The sequence below is a fragment of the Ambystoma mexicanum genome, chromosome 6q (genome assembly GCF_040938575.1).
Source record: "Ambystoma mexicanum isolate Mex_15411 chromosome 6q, UKY_AmexF1_1, whole genome shotgun sequence".
NCBI classification, from domain to species: domain Eukaryota; kingdom Metazoa; phylum Chordata; class Amphibia; order Caudata; family Ambystomatidae; genus Ambystoma; species Ambystoma mexicanum.
The window spans coordinates 232,262,826-232,281,135 of record NC_090937.1 but is presented as its reverse complement, the minus strand read 5'-3'; the positions used below and the strand labels follow the sequence as shown (position 1 = coordinate 232,281,135).

The following is an 18,310-nucleotide window of genomic DNA, read 5'->3' as shown; positions in this document are numbered from 1 at the left end:
CCAATGCTTCAATGGAATTCCCCATGTCATGTCTAGTTGTGTTCAGCAATGCTACAAATCTTTTTTCCACTTTTTGACAGATATGATTTTCCAAACACTTTACTCTTAAAGATTCATAAATAAAGACTCCCAAATATACATATGATTGAACAATTTCAATTTCTACATTATCCATATTCCAAGTGAATTTACCTGTTCCTGTTTGATCCGATACCCATAATCTTTGTTTTTTTTAAATAATTAACACTAAGATTAATTGTGCTCCAGTATTCACATAACTTGGTCATGCTACGCTGCAGTCCAGTCAGCATGCAATCCATCAGGAGGGTGTCATTCACGTAGGCTGGCCAACTTATCTTCTGTTTGCGAATTCCAGGGGGGACATTTCTTATATCCCTCAAGTTCCCATATCTGCCACAAATAAATTCTACAAAGTCGGTGTCATGGGGCAACCCTGCTTGAGTCCCACATTTGTTTTAATTTCTCCGCTCAAGACACCCTCCTGATTTAATCACACTTGTGCCACCATATCAGTGTATAGTTCTACGATGAAGTATAATGCCACAGGGTTCAGATCCCAATCTCGAAGTTTGGACCATAACATCTCTCTAGCTACAGTGTTGAAGGCACCCTTATAATAAATGAAGCAGATTTAAAGGGCATCCTATTTTTCCTCTGAGCCTTCACGCATAAGATGCAAGAGTGTCCATAGGTTTGACAGAGGTCCCATTCCCTGCCTATAACCCGTTTGAAATTTAGGTATCGAATTTAGTTTCTCTATTCCAACATTTAGTTGCACTAATAAAATCCGAGAGAATATTTTTGAGCTTTCATCAGTCATTGCCAATAATCTGTAGTTTTCAGGATGATCCCTCGCTCCCTTCTTGTAAACAAGGATTAAAATGGAAGCTTTCCAGCTAACTGGTATGAACCCTGTTTAAAAGATATTTTCGAATATGTGCGTTATAATTTTACCCCAGAAAGTGGGTTTATTTTTATGAATCAGATTGGGTATACCATCAGGGCCAGGAGCCTTAGATGGGTTCAATATCAAGATTATGGCTTCTCCGAGTCATTCTTGATCTCAAAAGCTGGGATCAGCTCACCCACTCCATTCATAGATTTCTTTGGGGCCACTCGTTTCTTACTATAATAATGCCTGGCTATGTGTGTCTGCCATACAGTCTCTGGTATGGGGTTCATTTCGGTTCCCACTCTATCTTGGGATAGGGACTACCTTGATGTAGAATCAAAGCCTTCTAAATAAGGCAGCACAGTTTGAACAGGATCCACGATTGAAGTGGGAACAGGTATAAAGATGCCAAGCAAACGAGATGTACGGTCTAATTTGTGTGCCCCGGCTATAAGACTCTCAGCTGACTGCAATGTTGATCTTAGAGGACAACCCAACCAGAAGAGCATTCCATCCCTGTCAGGATGGGGAAGAAATACCACTGGTACAGCAAGGTAAAAAGGAACATTGGTTACAAAAGCTTTCATTTTCCAGAGTACATGTAGTGAGAAATGTGAATATTTCTTTTTTTTTAGACATATGGAAATGCAAGATAGTTCCTAAGAAAAAGCCAAGTGATCAGATAGCTACTAAGAGTGTACGAGTAATGCCTTGATAGGCATTACAATGGTGACAATATAGTGAATGGCATATATACCCTGTTATGGCAAATAGAAAAGGCTTCTTTTTTTTGCCACTGTCTCAAAGCGAGTGTTTTAAGAACAATGCCAGGCATGCCCATCTCTCTTTCAAATTAACAACTTAATGGAGGAACTTTTTTGGTTGGGGATGTTGAGGTGTACACTCGCGACCTGTAATGATGAGGCTAATGATATCTTCCCGATGTCGTGTTAGACTTAATTTTTCTTGTTAAATTGATTAATTGTCGCAGGGGTGTAAGTCCACACGGAGACATAGAGTTCCTCGACTCCGTTTGAAAATTAGACAGTAGTTGGTTTGTGCCTACACTCCTTTGCACCCACCCCCTGGGCCTCTTTCTAAAATCCAACCTCAGCACTCCCTCCCGTCTCTGGCCTGCATTTTTCCGCTGCTTGTTCTTGAAAAGGTAGGATTTCCATGCATTTCTCTGCACTTTGTAATCTGATTGTGATTTGGGTCTGGGAACGAATGAAGTGTGGTGAGAGGCATACCTCTGTGTCGCCACAGAGAACGACATATATATGCTGTCACACTTTCCCTATTTTATTTGATTTATGTATATCTTTGAAAATCATATTTATATCTCAAATGTAGCCATTGGGAATATTTTGTATTTCTTCCTGTTTTTGCTTCAGTGCTAAAAAGATCATGGACACATTGATAAAGTTAGATCAGTCCTAGAACATTTGCCTGCAGTAGTTGTAAAAACAATAATCTTCTCACCTTGTTGTCATTCTTTTTTAGCAAATGGCAAAAGGTGAAATTGATATGTGAAGGAATAGATACTGTATCAGAAGTAATCATCAATAATGTTACTGTTGGGAAAACAGACAACATGTTCATCCAGTATGTAAGTATTATTAAGTATTATTAATGTTTACTTTGTGCGTTTACATTATTAAGTACATCTGAATAGCAAATACTTTTACACCCGCACATTTGCTCTCTATTTTGAGGATAACCTGATCAATTAAAATATTGGTAAATACTGTAAGAAGGTTATTATTATTTTTTTCTCCAAACTTTTAACATGTTATGGTTATTTTAACAACAAAGTAGGCAATGTCAGAGATGGCCTTAATAACTAGCAGACTCTCAAGGAAAGGTCAATGGCTTTTAATAAACAGATGGTAATGACTGCTTTGGCATTCTGTGTAGACTAAATTGAGGGCACTCTAAAGGCCGTCCCGCTCTCTCTCTTTCATACGTCTCCCAAGGGCCCCCTCCTTCCCAGCCCAGGCTTTCCTAATCTCTGGGGTGGTTTTACACTAGAGATAGGGTAACCCCTGCTATCTAAATATCTTGCTTCCTAGAGGTGGAGGTTGAAAGGCAAAATGCCTTATGTATCTGTCTCCCTCTGCGGTTGTCCTATGGTGGCAACCTAACCTGACGATTCCTCTAGGTATGAAGTCAAAGTAGAATGGTGTTATGCTGGAACTGATAACAGACACCCATATGCTTCCTTTCACCCACCCATTCTTTCTCTCCTCTCCATGGTCTTTCTATCTTACTACTCCTCTCTCATCCCTCTCCTACTCTTCACAAATGTCCCCTCTCGCACTCCCTCACTTCCTTACTCTACTACTCTCACCCCTCCTCACACTACTACTACTCTCACCCCTCCTCACACTACTACTACTCTCACTTCTCCTCACACTACTACTACTCTCACTTCTCCTCACACTACTACTACTCTCACCCCTCCTCACACTACTACTACTCTCACCCCTTTCATGCCAATACTCTCATCCTTCTACTCTCACCCTCTCCTAATACACTCACTATTTTCACACAAATCTTCACTTCTGCTCCTACACCCCGCTACTATCCTTATTCTTTCCCAGCACCCACTCCTTCTCACTCTACCCACCACCCTCCATTTCCTACTCTCCCACACTTGCCTCCCTACTATCCTTGCTCTCACAATCGCTCTCTTTCTCAATGCATCCCTCTCAGAAACACAAACCGCTACCACCCTCTCTCACTACCAATAACTCACCTGCACTCTACACCAACTCCACCAGCACCTCTTCAGCACTCTGTTTTGCCATCTCTTTCCCTTCTGGTCTCTCGGTTCACCTTCACGCGTCCTGACTTCACCCCTACAACCCACACGCTGCTTTTCTTTCTTCCCTTTTATTCTGTGTGCCTTCTGCTAGGAAACGCTGTGAGGGTTCAGAAATGTGAGCCGGACAACTTTGCAAAGGTTTCTCAACAAATGCCATTTTTCATTTTTTTTTAAAGTGGATTTTTATTGGTATTTCCAACAAAATAATTATAAACGGACATACAGTGAGAATGTACACCGATCCGGCAACATGGATCCATAAAGAAACGATACAGTCATGCCAGTTGTTTTCAAACTTTTCCTGTTGCAACAAAACGAAAATTATAATAGAGCCTCCTGAATCATTAGCACAACTTTGGAAAGTTCGGTTGCGTTGTATAGACTAACAAAAACCCACTCCCCAAACCTTAATGGCACAAAAATATGGTGCTTGTAGTACTGATTACTAAACTGTATAAGAAAGCATTTTAGTTATTAATGTCCATCCTGACACTTCGAAGATCTTTCTGGTATTTTCGAGCTATAGTATCTCGTTAGAGGTGGCAGTGGCGTAATCAAGAGCCTTGCAGGTGATTTAATGTCCAGAGTTCACTCTGTCTGCACTGCTTTAGAAATCCCACAGCTTATGAATGAACTCTCCCTGGTCTCTCATTCCTATAATATTCCATGAAGGGGAGCTATTCAGCATCAATATGTGTGTGTCTCTCCATGAGGGTTGCTGTAAGACTCTCTTTCGTGAATGTCAAATGCTTTGTTAAGCCAGTCTAATTTGGACGGGAGAGTATTCCTTTTCCATTGTTGTGGTAAACATGCTCTGGCGGCTAAATAAAAGATTCCGAGGCATATGGTGTAGTAAAAATAGCCATTGTCTCTCCTTTAAACCTGAACAGCAGTAACAAAGGTATATACTCTGTCAATCTCTTCAATTGTGTGAACCCAACCCAACACCTCTTTCCAGTAAATTTGAGTTTTGGGCAACTCCACCATTGGTGCCAACAATCTGAGAGCTTCGTAGTCTCTCCAGCAAATCAGGCTAACTCCTGCATACATTTTTCGAGAGCCTGAGCGGGGTCAGATGCCAGCAGAACAGGAGTCAATTTAACATTTTATATTGCATTGCTATTGCTGATGACCATACCGTTCTGTTCAAAGTGGGCCAAATCTCTACTTCATCCCGCAGCTCTAACTCTTTTTCCCAGTTAACCTGGGTACGGGGGTGGGTAGTTGACCTCTTGTTAACAATGCAGTATATAACTGTGACATCAAACCCTTCGTATTAATATGCGAATCAAGGAATCGTTCAAAGGGGGTTATATGCCTCTTCAATTTGTCTTTCCGGCTATGGTCAGATATAACCCCTCTAAGCTGTAGGTAAATTAGCAGGGGAATATTTTGTATCTGCAGTGTTTGTTCTAGGTCATTCCTTGATTTTAACATACTTTTGCTCCACATTTGACCTGCCCTAGTAAATCCTGCTTCATACAATTCTTGGGAACGTTCTAGATGCACCATTAGGTCTCTTATTGGAGGTGCCCATACACAGCTCAGTGGGGAAGGCCATGAGGTGATTTGATTTGAATGTTTTTGCATTTTTTTTAAAGCACTCACACAGCCCGCGGGCATCGAGGCGCTGTTATAGGAATTGTTTTTTTTTTAGTTGCGTAATTGTTTTTTTTTTCTTATCTTAGTTGCGTATTTATAACGCGCTTAAATACCCAGAGGTTTCTAAGCGCGGACCCGGGGATCGAACCTGTGTTGCTTTGTGTCGTCGTGCTTCCAAGGCGAACACGTTGCCGCTGAGCTATCCTCCCGGGACACCGTGATACCACTCATGTCTGCTCCTGGTCGACATACTGCCCAGAAAACAGCTAATTCAGGGTGGGTCTGAATCTATTTAGAAAGTCTGCTCTGGGGACCCACAACCATTCACCCATCGCAACCGGGGCAAAAAGTACATTCTCAAGAGTAACCCGTTGTTTCTCTCTATTTTCCCCTAAGTGGACCACTTTTGTTCTGAGTTGGGCCGCCTTGTAGTACTCACTTTTAGTTCATCCCGCCTTCTTTGTTGGGAAGGATAAAGGTTTTGTACGTGATTCGTTGTCTTTGTCCTGCCCAGAGAAAAGCGAGGAGTTCACAAAGCAACACAACCTCCGGAACCACACCAGGTAGGGCTTGAAACATGAACATCAATCTAGGGAGTACATTCATTTTAATCGATGTAAATTGTGCAGCCCATGATAAAGTCATCCTTCACCATCTGTTGAGATCTCGGGTGATGGCAGCCTATAGTGGCGGATAAGTAACTTCATACAAGTCACTCAGCCGCCCTGTGAGAGCCATGCCTAGGTACTTGATACCAGCTTTACTTATTTGTAAGCCGTGACTTTGCATGTTTTGTTGGGTACAGGTGCTGTTTGAAAGCAAGGGCAGTTTTATGAATATTCATTTGAAACCCTGAGTACAGGCCATAATCATTAATTATTTGCAACAAGGCTGGGACCATAACATCAGAGGCAGTGATATACGGAAGTATATTGGTTACTGGTCATTTGGTCGAAAAAAAAGGTCGACAGGACAAATGGTCGATGCAATTTGGTCGAACGACAAATGGTCGAATTTTTTTTTTTGTATTTTCACATTTTTTTTTTTTTGGGGGGGGGTCCCCCCGAACCACCTTTTTTTGCTTAAAACCCCTTTTTTTCCTAAACAAAAACCTGAAAAACATATATAAAAATAAAAAAAAATTCGACCATTTGTCTTTCGACCAAATTGCGTCGACCAAATGACCGGACAGCAAGTATATCATCAGCAAACATGGCGAGTTTGTATTCACTACCACTTCTCTGAAAACCTCTTACACTGGTGTTGTGGCAGATCTCTTGCGCCAACGGCTCGATCAGTAGGACATATAGCAATGGGGACAAGGGGCATCCCTGCCGCGTGCCCCTGCTTAGTTGGAAGCTCTCTGTTGCCACACCATTTACTATTATGTGGGCTGTTGTATTTCCGTATAATGCTAACGCACCCGTAATCCATCGCTCTCCGTGCTATAAAGTCTAGAGTTTTATGGAATGGATATTCCTAGGCTAACAGCTCCCCTCATCTCATGTGATGACCGTCATTCTAGCTTGCACATTCTTTATAGGCCCAACACATATTAATGCCCATAAACAGCTGCAAAAACCAGAATGGTTGGCATTGCCAATGTTTGTTTCATATGAATGGTATTAATATGCTTTTATAGTGTCAAAATAAATCACACAGTAGTAGTACTATCAGAGTGCCTAGGCTTTTCCTTGTTTGCGTTTTGCAAGGTGTCTCTGATTTTGTCATTGTGCTCCTCATTTATCCTGGTGGAACATCTCGTGAAGTCAAAGCTCCAAAAATATTTGTACTTGAATTTCAGAAGTTCAACATCTATGTTCTTGCTTTTTGATGTAGAACTTTGATGTCACCAACGTCGTGAAGGATGTCAACTTCATAGAGGTTCGTCTCTCCTCGGCAGTGTGGTACGCAGCACAGCAAAGCAGAGCACACAGGGCATACACTGTGCCACCGGAGTGCCCTCCTCCAGAACAGAAAGGAGAGTGCCATGGCAATTTCATGAGGAAGGTAATGAGTAAGTCTTATTATGTTTACTGTATGTGATGGCAGGTTTGTGTGGTTGTATACTAATTGACCTTTTCAAAATTGGCCTCGGGAGAATTGACCTCGGGAGAATTGACCTAATTTACAAGGTCAATTAGGACATATATGCGGGACCCCCACCCAATCCAAAACCCCATGTAACTCCCCCACCCAAACCCCTTATATTATTTATAATCCAAAACCAACCCAATACATATATAAAATAACTAAAATAATATAAAGGTCAATTGTGCAGAAGGTCAATTAGGAACAACTATAATTAGGCCAATTGTGCAAAAGGTCAATTGTAAAAGGTCAATTTGGGTAATACCGTTTGTGTAGCCACCCAGAATGCAGCCATGATCTTGCGTTATCCTTCAAGCCAGGCCCAGTTTAATGTTATTTGCAAGATTACATTTTCCTTTTCTGCAACTATTCACACTCGGTTGATTATCGACACTGTTTAGGTTAACCCCATTGACTTTACGTTACCCATGCTCCACGCTATTCTCACTCCATTTCCCAAGCGCACAGAGCTCGCACGGTCTATATAGAGCTTAGGTTGCAAACGTGAGCTACGGTCGAAAACAGTGGTGCACAACATGCGGCCCGTGGGCAGAATGCGCCCCTTCAGGACATTATTTATAGCCCTCCAAGTCACACGTTTAATGATTAGGTGTTGCCTGGCCTAAAGTCATTCATTCACAAAGTCTTTGCATCATGATGCGTGCAGTTTCACTTCTATTATCTAAAAACTTAATTTCAATCCCATAATAAACATAAGTCAAAGTGGTAATGCCTTTAAAAGTCTAGAGGCCTCATTACGAGTTTGGCAATATTCCAGCCGTAAATTCCCCGTAATACAGCCAAACAGATTTGCCTTTACCGCCACTTGGTCCTGGCGGTTTACTGTGTGTGCAGTTTGGGTTGTTTTAGGTTTTTGCTAGAGGTATGAGTGTGTTTTGCTCAATGTTTGAGGGCGAGTATGCAGAATTTTGTAGAGTTTTTGAGTCGGGTTAGTGGAGAATCATTATCTCAAATTAATTCACTGACGGCCCTACCGGCCTGCTCATGCCTTCTCATGCCTGCTCCTGGCCACGGGGAGTTCGGCACAGTGGATGGGACATGTGTGCTACATTCGGCCCTCCAGCAAAACAAGGTGTGCATCCCTGGTCTAAAAGAGCTCAGAATGCTGCCGATAAGCTGCCAGAGGAATAGGTATTACCATGAATACCTAGGGTTTTCACAAGGTGCAACATACTGACATAAAAGCAACTATCAGTGCTCCAGGTAAGATTTTGAAGTGGGAGTAGTTTACTCCCTATTTATTTAAAGTTGGGAATAAAATGACTTTTAGGGAGTAAAACGGTAAGTCCTGTTCCTATTAGAAGTATATTATAAGCGGGTAAAACTGTCAAATAAAATAAATTAATAAATATTTCTTGGCGCCAGGTTGTTCATGCACAATAAAGATAGAACAAATGTCTTCAGATCATGCAGTAATAATAGAGTTTCTGCCTGTGGCACTACATGTAGTACTGGTCCAAACGTATTCATCTGGCTGAAAGCATGGGTGACAGGTGTTAGGAATGATTTCTCCTTTAAGCAACTTTCCCTCCATTTTCTATGGACTTTCTCTTTTGTTTTTGAACCTGTCCTGACTTTTTTTTACAGGGAAGTGAAGCCTTTAGCTTCACTCCCCTGGCTTTTTGCTCATTTTTGTTATTGGGAAACTGATCGGTCCTTCCGACTATTAGTACTGGTAAACTGTTTCCCTTTTGTCTTTTTACCTTTTACCTTTTTGGTAACTTTTTAACAGTGCACACAGCATCTTACAATGCACTGCAGTGGGGATACTATTGTATCACCCTAGTATTTTACACTTGGGATTTTGAGTTACTTTTAAATCTGCCTAAATACAAGCTGGTAGCAGTAGATACTCTTTTACAATGTTTGCATTCATTTTAGTATGCACATTCACGTTTAAAGTGTCCTGCTACTACACTTGGCTAGTGCCCTAAAATGGCTGTGCTACAAGATATTTCGCTTCTCCTTTGGCCTTCTTCCCGCCTGCTCATGTCAGCAAATCTCATACAAGGTCATGCATTTGCCTGGGAAAGCTCTTGCTTTTGCAGACTAGTGATGCCTTTGTGTGTGACTCAGGAAGTGGGTGGGACTGTCTGGTCAAATCCACATCTGTGGTGCCAGAGAGTCTGGGTGTGTGGCATGAGTGAAACCCACAGTTGTCCCTGATTGGATCACTTCTGGCTGTTTGAGTGGTGGAAATCCTTACCATTGGTGGGCTTGGACTTGCTTCCAGGATTTGGGGTAAGAGCACTCCTGCAGCCATTTATTCAGATCAGTGTTGGAGGCAAGTATCCTCTGAGAAAGAGCAGGCCAACTGAAGATCTGTCTGCGACTCCCAAAGAGGCCTAGCATCCCTTCCTGCATTTGACCCAGTGAAGCCCTGCTGGATTACCTGATCTTCGAAGGCCCTATGCGGTGCTTCAACCCTTGGACCAGTCTCGACGTATTCTTGAGGATCCAGCCATCCTGAGTCTTCAGAAGTGTCCCTGGACCACCCTGTGGACTGACCAGCTCTCCAGTGGTCTACCTTGGTAGAATTGTTGCCATTCCGTGTTTGTCATCGGAAACTTAGGTGGTTGCCAGCTCGTTCAACAAGTCGCCTGCCTGCCATGTTTCAGATTCCCATCATCAAGGGATCCTGCTCTGGAAGGTCGTCTTCAACCGCAACTGGAAAGACACCTGCTGTCTTGCGTGTGCGGTAGCCATCACTGGAACTGCGTCCCCTCTAAGTGCCCTGCATTGGTGCCCCCTGCATTTCCTCTTCGCAAAGGGTTTTACTCTGCTCCTTGACCCGACCAGAAGAATCCCTGCACCTGCAGCTCCTGCGAAACCTTCTACTGAATCCAACGGTGGGAAAACCTACCTACAGTGCCCCCAGTCGACATACTTGGACATCTGGGAAAATCTGGGTCAGGGGGGAAATTAATTGCAACACATTCACCTCCTTCTGTTCGCCTTAGAATAAACCTTAGAATAAACTTTGGTTATTCCATTCCATCACTTTTTGATCGTCGGATCTAAAAGCTTGTATCTGAAAGATAGGAATAGTATTCTACAAACCAGTAACTTGGATAACTTGCTGAAATAACTTATGAAAAAATGGTCACCACCAGAAGAACTCTTCCTACATCTGCCCCTCTCCTAGGAAGAAGCTTTGTGACTTTTGGGTACAAGGCCCCACACATCATAGGGATTGGACTTTTAAAGCTGGGGGATAATTTTTGTGAACTGGTTTCAATCTACTGCATCACTACGTACCTTCTTTTAGTTGTCTAAGTGATTGCATGCATTCCTAAAACTCTAAAGTTGACTGTATATATGTTTGATAATTGAGTATTGTGTGATTATATTTTAGTGTGTGTTTTTGGGCCTATAATAAAGAGTATTTTTGTACTTGCTATCTACATTGAATTATTGTGTGCTTCAATGTCTGTACACGTTGTGGACCCTGTCCCCACTCATTTTCTCCTCACACTAAGCCTTGACCACTCTCCATGCTTACCTTGATTGGGTTTGGCAAAGCTCTCAGAGTTCCCAGTTCACTATAACTAGGGTTGCCTCCTAAAACCTGTCCACCAGGCCACATTCTAGAAATCAAAATAACAGGCACCTTATGTGTCGGTTTCCTAATTTTTGTTGCCAATATTTATGCTCCCTATTTTTCCTTTTTGGAATATTTACCTATTTTTAGGGAGTAAAAATGACTGATATATCCCTTATCTGTAGGGCGGGTAACAGTTGAGCATTAATTACCCCGAAGTGTTCGTAGTGCTGTCCATCATAGTGTTATTGGAAATTAATGCCCAACCTGTGGTTAAATAACATACGATATCTTGTAATCTAATTTCTCTGGAATGTTGTACATAGATATTCCATTAGCCCTTTTATAAAAAAATATTACATAGGATGTAAGATTGGATTATAACTTTTAAGTCTGCATTTTACAACATGACACATTTGCAAACTACTTGTAGCTGTTTGGAGGACACCTATTATCACTAATACAAATGTTACAACAAAAGTCAGATTTAGTCTCTGATGTCACGAAATACCAATTGAAGGTACAAATGGAACTGCCATTCCCCATTAAAAAGGAAGTGCTTTCATGTGTTTATTTCCAGTACATCCACAATGTTAAGACTGCCTAATTATGTTAAACTTGCACAGCTTTATTACAAATATATGTGTTATATCAGCCATTTTGCTATTCATTCATGAAGCCACAATAGTACATACATGTGTAAAATACACATGTTAGGGCCCCAAACACTGAAGGCGGCCAAGGATTACAGGGGCCATTGACTCTTGCTCTTGCGAAGGAGAAGAGGAAATACAACACACCCCAAAGGACTTTGGGGCAGAATACACAAACAAGTAACTTACTAGAAACAGTAGCCGATGCTTCAAAGTATTGGAATTTCGTGTTTTTAGGCAGACACAGCTTCACTTATTTAAACCATAAATACCTGAATAAAACACAGTCCACACCATTAAATCATGACGTTGTTCAACCAATCCACAGTACAAGTATTCATCCTTCTGTGAAATGGTGTTTCCCTTACTAAAAATGCAACCTACAAACAGGTAAGCATGATGTGATGAATCCTACGGAATCCTCACAAAAAGCCTACCTAAAGTCTCCTCCCATGTGGCCAGGGAAAGGCAGACGCTTCCTGATCCTACCCTGGTGGGTGGTATTAGCTGGCAGGATCACCTGGGAGGAGAAGGGAATATCATGAATACCGCAATATGTATTGGCCTGCTGTCAAAGAGAGCTTTTATTTTCTCAAACTAACTGTCGGAATGTGGGTGCCGACAATTATAACCAGTTTTGTATTAAGAGTAAGGAAACCCTTTTTATAGTCGCTGACATTCATAGAAATGAAAGCTCCTATGAGTCCCAGGGAAATAATGAAGAGGAGTCTTTAAATGTTACCAGTTTAGACCCTGGAAAACCCCATTCTTCTGTAAAGCCAAATACTTCATTGAATCCTTATGGTACTCCTTTGGGGAATATGTATAAGGAGAGAAGTGAACTTGGTGAGGATCATTTCATTGAGAAAGCTGAGTTTTATGTTGTTGACTTCAAGTCTCACAATTCCTAAAGTACTGGGACGAAGATGAGGACTGCAGAGGTACAAGACTTCAAGTTGCAGCCTATTAGGAATAATTACCCACATCTGAGGGAGACTGGGCGGCATAAAAGGCCCCTTCATGTGTAGGCCATTGAGAAGAGCAGTCGCATAGGGTGGAGTAGTTTTGATATCTCAGCGAGACAGCAGAAGCAGAGGTTGAAGAGGAGCCGAGACGATGGTACCATTGGGGTGTGTAATATGAATGCTGGTCCTGAGAAAGTCCCTTGTGCTCGAGATCACAGCTGCAGAAGTTGCGCAGCAGAAAGCGCACCGTTTAACACTTTCCCCTATTTTCAGAAAAGCACCAGTGGCAGGTGAGCACTGGATAGCTGTGGGAGCCCAGAGAGCTCTGAATTTGATAGACGCGGGCCGCAGGAAGCCGTGATGGAGAGGTTGCCGGGCCGCGCAGGAAAACCAAAGCAGAAGACCTGGAGGCAGCGAACTCCGTAACCGTCCGCTGGCCAAGTCCAGGAATCTGAACCTCAGAATTGATATGAATAGGGTAACATTGAAGAAGAGGAATGAATACCGAACTAATGTTAAGCAGGCTAATTATTTTGTTGCAAACCAAGCTGATCTAAAAAGGAGCAGATAACAGAACAAGAACGGAATAACCAGACCAGAAGGATGTGATTATAACACAGTGAGTCATATTAAAAGCCAACAAGAAAGGGCAATAACCAGAGTAGAAAATACGAATCATTATAGCCAAAGCCAAAAGAGAATCATACCAGGGCAATTTATAAACCACCAGTATTGCACAAGCCAAAAGAAGGCAATTGAGAATGTCAGTGTTTGTAAAGACTATTGTCCATATGAAAAGGAAGTCATAAGAGGAGATCGCTTAAACCTACATTGCCAAAGCCAAAAACATGGGAAAGTGAAACATAATCATATCAGCATTTCGTTAGTGTGGAAGGGGAGAAACAAGAGTGGCAGGTAGGTTGCCCTTCTGATAGAAGATATTCAGGAGGAGTGGAACTCAACTTGCATTGTGTGGGGAAATCACTGGATGTACCAAACAACACCAATTTGTTTCTTGTTCTCCCAGAAATAATATTTGAATTCAAAGTTGTGGGGATAGAAGAGTGGCAGCAGGGCTGCCCTTCTGATAGAAGGTATTCAGGAGTCATCGAGCATAGCCTGTATTACGTATGCTGATCACAAATGTGCAACAAATAGCACCAGTGTAGTTCTTATTTCCCCTGAAGACATTCTTAAACTTGATGTTGTGAAGCAAGAGGCATTGTTAATTTGTTGGAAGCTAACCTTTACCACAGAAGTACTTGTAGTTAGTAGTTTCTGTCCTGGCAGGGGAGCACACCAAGTCAGAGGATTTTGCAACACTTCTTTTATTTTTATTTTTTATATCTTTATTTGTTTTTACAGTGTAACAATAACAAAACAGTAATGCACATGATAATTATTCAGTATTCGTTTCTGGTATTTCCCCCTTAAACTTCCCAACACCCCCTTAACTGCCTGTGTATAGTCCAACCTTTAGGTCCAAACAGCAATCCACTCTCCTCTGTTCTTTCGTGTGTATCATAAGTATCGTCCTCGCCCTTATCCTGATTATACAGTGTCACCGCAAGGGCAATCCATTGTAGTATGCCTGTTCCAAGTTCTTGTTTTTGCTCCCCAAGAGCCTTTTCCCACACTCCCGTTTCTGATGTTGCCCATTTCTTCAGGTCTCCCCACCATCTATCAATACTTGGTTCCTTAATGTCTTTCCACATCATAGCTATACTGATTTTGGCTAGTATATAAATTAGGTCTTTCATCTTGTTCATTGGTTTATTCTTTGTGCTCCTCCTAAAGAGGCTCAGCATACATGCCTCTGGGGATTTAATATCCAGAATAATACCTACTTGGGCAACTCTATTTTCTACTCTGCTCCAAAATACCTGTAGAACAGGGCATTCCCAAAACATATGCATCAAGCCAGCATTCTCTTCCTTGCATTTGGGACATTCTTGCCTTCCAGCTCCTTTGAATTTTGCAATTGCTGCTGGAGTAAAATACGCATTTTGTCTAATGTTTAGTCAGATTAATTGTAGTCTGGCGTTTCTAGAGACCTTTTTATGATGGAGAACTATCCTGCGCCATTCTTTGTCTTCGATCACTTTCCCCGATTCGTTTTCCCATTGTTCCATGCACTTCAATTTCACCCTCAAGTTGCAATCTATCAGTACCTCGTAAATTCTGGATACCGTGTGCCCTTCCTCTGATACATTTATCAATGTCTCTGTCTTTGCACTCTATTGACTCTTCCGTAATAGACAGCCACCTGCCCTCTATTGCACTTATCACAGTCCTATGTTAGAGGAATTGACCCTTACATATACCCATGACGTCTTGTAGTTCTGTAAATTCCATCAGCCCATTTTCGTTTCTCAGATCTCCTATTGTCGCTATGCCGCCGGATTCCCACTGTGCTCACACTCTAGACCTATATTCCTGCGTGTCTAACCTTACCTCTGCTACGGGGGTCTGCAGTGTTAAGTCCCATGGTTCTGCTGGTCCTCCGCCATATCTGGATACCCAACCTCACTAGACAAGGGTGGCTATGCTGTTCCTTAGTGGGAGTCCAGACTAAATCTCTGAGATATAGGGCCTCATTACACGGTAGGCGGTAAACCATGGCGCTATTAGCGCCATGGTTCATGCCGGTAATTTACCGGTACCGCCTTGGTGGAAAGGGGAATTACCGCCCCATTCCAAGGTTGGTGGGGCGGTAATTCCCCCTTCCACCATTGCCCTTCCCCATTCCCATTTTTGCCCCATAGGGCATAATGGGAATGGGGAAGGCGCTAATTACGGTACCGCAAATTGCGGTACAGTAATTAGCTCCACTGGTCCCTTTGTGGGTTGGTTTTTAACGCCTCCAAAAAGCAGGCGTTAAATTCCCCAACCCGCAAAGGGACCTCGTAGTAAGGCGGTAAGGATTTACCGGTACCGGTAAAATACCGGTACCGGTAAACCCTTACCGCCTACCGTGTAATGAGGCCCATAATCTTTTTATTGCCGGCTGCAGTAGAGTAGTTTCTCTACTGGGATCATCAGCCATCCATTGTACTTCGTATTGCAACTGGCATGCCAGGAAGTACAACTCAAAATGTGTTATCTTCAATCCCCCCCTGCACATACGGCCTTTGCAAAACATTTAGCGCCACTCTATGCCTCCCACCCTGCCATAGGAAGCCTCTACATATTTTGTCTAGTCCTAGACAATTTTTTTTGGGGGATGTCATAAGGGACATTACCGAAACAATGCATAAGCCTTGCTCGTTTTTAAGAGTGCCACTTTTCCTGTCATTGACAGAGGTAGCTTGCCCTAAAACTCCATCGATTTCACTAAGCCTTCTTTAACCTGTATTGTATTGAATTTGTGTTCCCGTTTGGGATCATGATATATGTTCAGCCACAGGTATCTGAAGGACCTCCTATTCCACGGCAGGGGAAGGGCGGCCAGGTCTGCTTACATCAGTACCACCATTTGTGCTATCAGGTATCAGGAATAGACATGATTTACTCTTGTTTATTCTGATCCCAGTCAGTATACTAAAGTTGTCTAGCACATCAATCAAATATTGCAGATTTTCCGCCGGGTTACTGAGGTATAATAAATAATAACAAATAACATGTCGTCTGCGTACATCGATATTCTGTGCCTTACCCCATCAATTTCTATTCCGGCATCACTATATTCCTGTCTCAGGAAAGCTGCTATAGGCTCCTCCGCAATTATATATAGCATTGGGGACAGGGGGCACCCTTGTCTAGTCCCTTTATGCAGTTGCCATTTGCCTGAATACGTGGTACCATTCCTGACCCTAGCCATCGGTTTAGTGTATATTCCTTGCATCCACTTCATATATTGCGGCCCTATTCCCATTCTAACCATAGTTGCATATAACCAATCACAGTGAACGGAATCAAACACCTTAGTTGCGTCTAATGAAGCTACGGTGCATTGTTTCTCGCTGTCTTTCGTGCTATACATGACATGGTGTAGGCGTTGCAGGTTCTCAGCAATATTTCTTCCTGGTACATATCCTGTCTGGTCTTGATTGACCAGTTTAGGTATTAGTTTCCTAAGTCTATTTGCCAAGATTGCCATAAGAATCTTACTATCTTGGTTCAATAGTGACAATGGTCTGTAGGAACCACAGTTCGTGTCTACCTTGTTTGTCTTTAGTAGCGGAATTGTCATTGCTTCCCTCATTCTCTCTGGAAGTATTCCAACTTTAAATGAGGACTTTGAGACACTTTGTTCTGTTCTGGCAGGAGAGTACACCAGAAAAGAGTACTTTTATAGTAGTAGGCCTGGCAAGTGAGTGAACCAGATGGAAGACTTTGAAGTACTGTGATATGGTTAATATTCTTGAAAAAGCAGTTGAAGAACCACTAAAGTGTTGTTGTGGATTAATGCAGAATCATCCTGGCAAATTAATATTACTAAAGCAAGAGATGTGTGAACTGCTGCAGAATTATTTAATATTGTCAAACAGGCGGCTCTGTGCTGATGAAAATACCTTGTTTCAAGATCTTTATTGCAAGTGAAAAGAGGAAAGCTTTGCTGAAAACTTGTAAACTGTTGCATGAATACAAGTTGGAACTGTTGTATTATGAAGTTGTAACAAAAAGGGAGATGAAGTCGAACCTTTGTTATGAGACAGGATTTCCTTATGCTTTTGGAACAGTTAAACAAAATCTTGCTTGAATCTGGGGAAGGGGAATTCACCTACATTATAAGGAGAAACAGTTATCATGATGTGAGCTTAACTGTTATATGTGTTGCTTATGAACTGCCAAATATTACCTTGTTGAGTTGGTGTATGTACAAGTGTGATGGACAGCAACCTTTTGTTAGTGTTTCATTTAGTTTATTTAAGGTCATCAGGAAATCCTCATCAGGGTAGGGTAAGTGAGGCGTTCATCCAACCTTTTGAGTTAATAAAATGCAATCTTTTGAAAAACCTTCACATAGTTCTTGACCTCACATTTCTGACCCCTCACAATGAATAACACACAAATTATGCATATTTTACTGTCAGTAAACATTTGTAGGTATACATTTAATTTTAATTGTAAACGCTCTCCAAATTATGCTGTCTGCCAGTGTTTAAAATTCACAGCTGCAATGGCAACATTTTTGTAATATGTATATTCACCTCGCTCATAGGCTTTTCTAGACCCTGACAACTATAAACTAATTCATACTAGTGTATTGGTATATGGCTCACTTTTGCAAAGAGGTTTCAGGTCTATAGCCCAAACCAAGGTAATGAAAGACAGCTACTCATGCCTTAAATGTTTAACCAGACACAGTGATGAATTGCCCAAAAACTGCACATTTTGACAATGAACCTCAGACCACTGGGGCCCTTGTTTTGTGATCACATTTTCTTTTCATCCTGTGATCTTCATTGGTATTCATAAACACAGAATACCTCTGTCCACGTTTGGCATCTTGAAATACCTACTTAAATGGCAGAGAAAACGTTTACTGTTTAAAAAAAAAAGTAAAAAAGAATAAGATTGATACTTTAAAAAATTCCAATTGAAATGTTCTGCCCTATCTGGCAGGCGTTAATGTCAAAGGCTACACTGGAAAGATGCTTGCCATCACCTTAGGTCTCGATGTTCTGTTGACCCATCGTCGACTGTGACATGAAAAAACCTGGGAGTCCTGATAGACAACACCCTAACCTTAGA

At 41.9% G+C, this 18,310-nt stretch overlaps 1 protein-coding gene across 1 annotated transcript in view; it reads left to right on the top strand.

Annotated features, from left to right (window-relative positions):
- Nucleotides 1-18,310, top strand: part of MANBA (mannosidase beta) — a 907,503-nt gene that overhangs the window by 233,422 nt on the left and 655,771 nt on the right. Inside the window, exons 3-4 of the mRNA XM_069630691.1 lie at nucleotides 2,417-2,522; nucleotides 7,182-7,352. Coding sequence (XP_069486792.1) covers nucleotides 2,417-2,522; nucleotides 7,182-7,352 — 277 coding nt within the window. The remainder of the gene's footprint in view (nucleotides 1-2,416; nucleotides 2,523-7,181; nucleotides 7,353-18,310) is intronic.